The following is a 3,210-nucleotide window of genomic DNA, read 5'->3' on the forward strand; positions in this document are numbered from 1 at the left end:
ATGGAGGGGTACACACCTGTGGGGTGCTCAGATGGAGGGGTACACACCTGTAGGATACACAGATGGAGGGGTACACACCTGTGGGGTACACAGATGGCTCCAGCAGGCACTCAGCCCATGATTTCCTCAGGCTGCTCTTCAGGGTGTATCTGGAAACCTCAGGAGAGCCAGACACCACGCTGTGACTGCTCCCTCTCTCCTTTATGCACACCAGAAGGGCTCTGCTCAAGGGTTACACCGTGGGTCCATGCTCTGAGCTCAGGCTGTTAGCAGAATGCACACCCTGGGTGCTGACCCTCTCAGGCCCTTCCCCAGCCTCCAGTCCTAACCAAAGTCCCCCAGGCCTAATCCTGTTCCCTTGGCTCTTTCTCTACCTCAAATCCAATCGTGGAGCCAAAGTCCCCAGATCAATTCTGCTCTGTTGCCTCCTCCCCTCCCTCCCTTCCCACTCCCCAAAACACACTGGGAAGGAGCAGTTGCTGTAAAGCCCCATTCTCCCTAATCACAGGGCTCTGCCTGCCTGGCTGTCCCCATCCAACACGGAAGCCACCAGAGCTCTGTGGTCACCAGGAAGCTTTCTGAGCAATCCTTGGTGCCAAGGCAAGCAGCCAGCCCACACCCCAGCTCTCCCTGCCAAAGCAGTGCCTGAATGCCAGACCTTGCTTTGCCTCTTGCAGGGACACCTGGGTGACCACTCTGGGCACCATCCTGTGCCTTGGCTCATTGAGGAGAAGGAATTTGAGGCCCTAACTCTGCAGTTGTCAGGAACCAATGCTCAGCTCCTGACAGAGTGGAACAGGAGGGATGAGAACGTGCTGCAGGGGCAGGGACCCCTGGGCTCAGGGAGAGCAGAGAGGTGTGGGGTGCTCAGCCCAGAGCAGAGGCACTGCTCCCCCAAATCAGGTGTGTTCTGGCAGGGTAAGGTCCTTCTAACACTCTTTTGTTTCAAGACAAGCTCAGGTTATGTGCAACAGGAAACTTGCTGTCTGTCCCCAGCCCCAGGGAGAGGGATGGCAAACAGTGGCACACCAGATAGAAATGTTTCTCTTTTTCCCCCAAAATCTCCCTGACCACATCCCAGAAGTTGCCTAGCTCTGAGGACATGGGGATAGCATCACATGAAATCATCATGGCCTCCTGTGACCTTTGGAATGTTTAAAAAGGTGGGAAGGGTGTCAGGAGGATGGAGCTCCTCTCAGGGATGAGCAGTGATAGGAGAAGGGGGGTGGGTGCAGGATGGAGCACAGGAGGTTCTGTGTCAAACTAAGAAAAAGGTTTTTCACTGTGAGGGTGACAGAACACTGGCCCAGGCTGCCCAGAGAGGTTGTGGGGTCTTCTCTGGAGAGATTCAGACCCCACTTGGAGGAGTTTCTGTGTGACCTGCATTGGGTGGTTCTGCTCTGGCAGGGGGGGGTGGACTCCATGAGCTCTGGAGGTCCCTTCCAACCCCTGACACTCTGGTTTCTGTGAAATACAAAAGGACCAAAGGATGTCACATTAATGCTGGTGGAGGGTTTTTCCTCTCTTCTGTTCTGAAATGGAGTGCTCACATCTCCCTTTTTTTCTCTTTGGTAGCAACTGAGTGGGAGGTGGAGCAGGGTCCCCTGCATACTCAAGAGAGCAATCCAGGAGCTTTCAGATTCCTCAGAGAGGTTGAGGATTCCTCTACAAATTGAGGGGTAAACAGAGAGCTATTAGAAGAAGAGGACAATGTGGACAGTGAAGCAAAACAGCTGTTCAGCAACCTTAAAGCAAAACTTGCAAGTCACCATCCCAAGCACCTCAAAGTACACAAACTGGCACACAGTAAAGACCCAAGGAACTCCCAGCACAAGGAGAAGAAGAAATACCTGAAAGAACTCTGTCAGCAGTTCACTGCTGTCATTGATCACCAGGTTTTAGAGCATCTTCAGTCCTGAGGACAGATCAGTGAGGAGCCAGGAGAACTTCTGCAGGAGCTGGGCCCCCACACAGCTCTGTGCCTGAAGAACTGCAGATTTTTCTGAGGGAGACAGCATTTCTTGGTTAATGTTTTTCACCATATTTAGCAGAACAATGACAAAACCCACATGGCCCTCATCCTTTATGGGCCACCAGGCTGTGGAAAACCAGCTGTGATGTGCAAACTGGCTGAGCAGCTGCAAGCTGTTTTAGGGCAAGACACCATCACTGTGATACCTTTGACATCCCAGCTCAGCTCTGACATCCACAGCCTGCTGAGGAATATTTGTCTCCAAGTGTGTTTGGCATTTGATTTGCCACCACCTCCAACCCAACCCAAACAGGCTTGTGGTGATTTAGCCTCAGTAAACTCCTCCTCACTGCCTCCCAGTGTGGCACAGAGACACTGCTGGTGTTCCTTGACTCTGTGGAGCAGTTACTCCCTGGGAATGGTGCTCACAGATGCCACTGGCTCCCCACAGATTGCCCTCCAAAGGTCCACATCAGCATTTCCACAGCAGAGCCTGATACTCTGAAAGTTCTCCAACATCTTCTGTCTCCTGAGGCTGACTGCTTTGAAGTAGGACCCTTATCCTGTGAGGAAGGTGAGGAGATGCTCCTAGAGTCAGACAGATGAGGGTTAAGCCCAGCCCAAGGAGACCATCAGAGCTTCCCCAGTGGTGGCCATGCCCTGCTCTTCAAACTGGTCTTCCATGAGGCCAGAAATGGGCATCCTACACTTCCCCTTCAGAACTCCTGATTGCTGCCACAGCCCAAGGTGCCATCTCTGTGAGAGACTGGAGAAGACCCACGGCCCAGTCCTTGTGGCTCATGTGCTTGGCTGCACTGCTTCCTCACAGGGAGTTCTGCTGCACTTCTGGTGGAACAGCCCATATTTCCTGCTCTTTGTAGGGCATCAGTCTGAACACAGCCAGAAGCCATTAAAGCTCTCAATTCTTTCACAGATATATTTAGCAGGCCTAACAATCCTTGTGTACCTGGCAGCCTACATAAAATAATGTCTCAAAGGGAGATGTTCTGGAATTATTTGAAAAAGGAAATCAACCTCTGTGGCTTACCCAGGGTCTGAGCTCTCAGCTGAGTGCCATGTGTGCAGGAGCTGGTGAGATTTTTGGTGACAAATCCTTCTGAACTCACCCTCCCACTACGGCCATGAGCGTAAACAGCGAGGAGGATGAGAAATAATTTCCTTTCATCAATCACTTGCAGAAATGGGCTGTCAGACCTGGAGCTGAAGGACATTTTATC

General features: G+C 52.1%; 1 protein-coding gene across 1 annotated transcript; it reads left to right on the forward strand.

Annotated features, from left to right (window-relative positions):
- NWD1 (NACHT and WD repeat domain containing 1) lies at positions 1–2,578 on the forward strand. Its single transcript, XM_071727425.1, is given in 3 exon segments — positions 1–8; positions 1,688–2,307; positions 2,310–2,578. Coding segments are annotated over 3 exon segments (897 nt in total).
- The last annotated feature ends 632 nt before the right edge of the window (positions 2,579–3,210 follow it).

This window comes from Heliangelus exortis, chromosome 28 (genome assembly GCF_036169615.1).
Source record: "Heliangelus exortis chromosome 28, bHelExo1.hap1, whole genome shotgun sequence".
Taxonomy (NCBI): Eukaryota; Metazoa; Chordata; class Aves; order Apodiformes; family Trochilidae; genus Heliangelus; species Heliangelus exortis.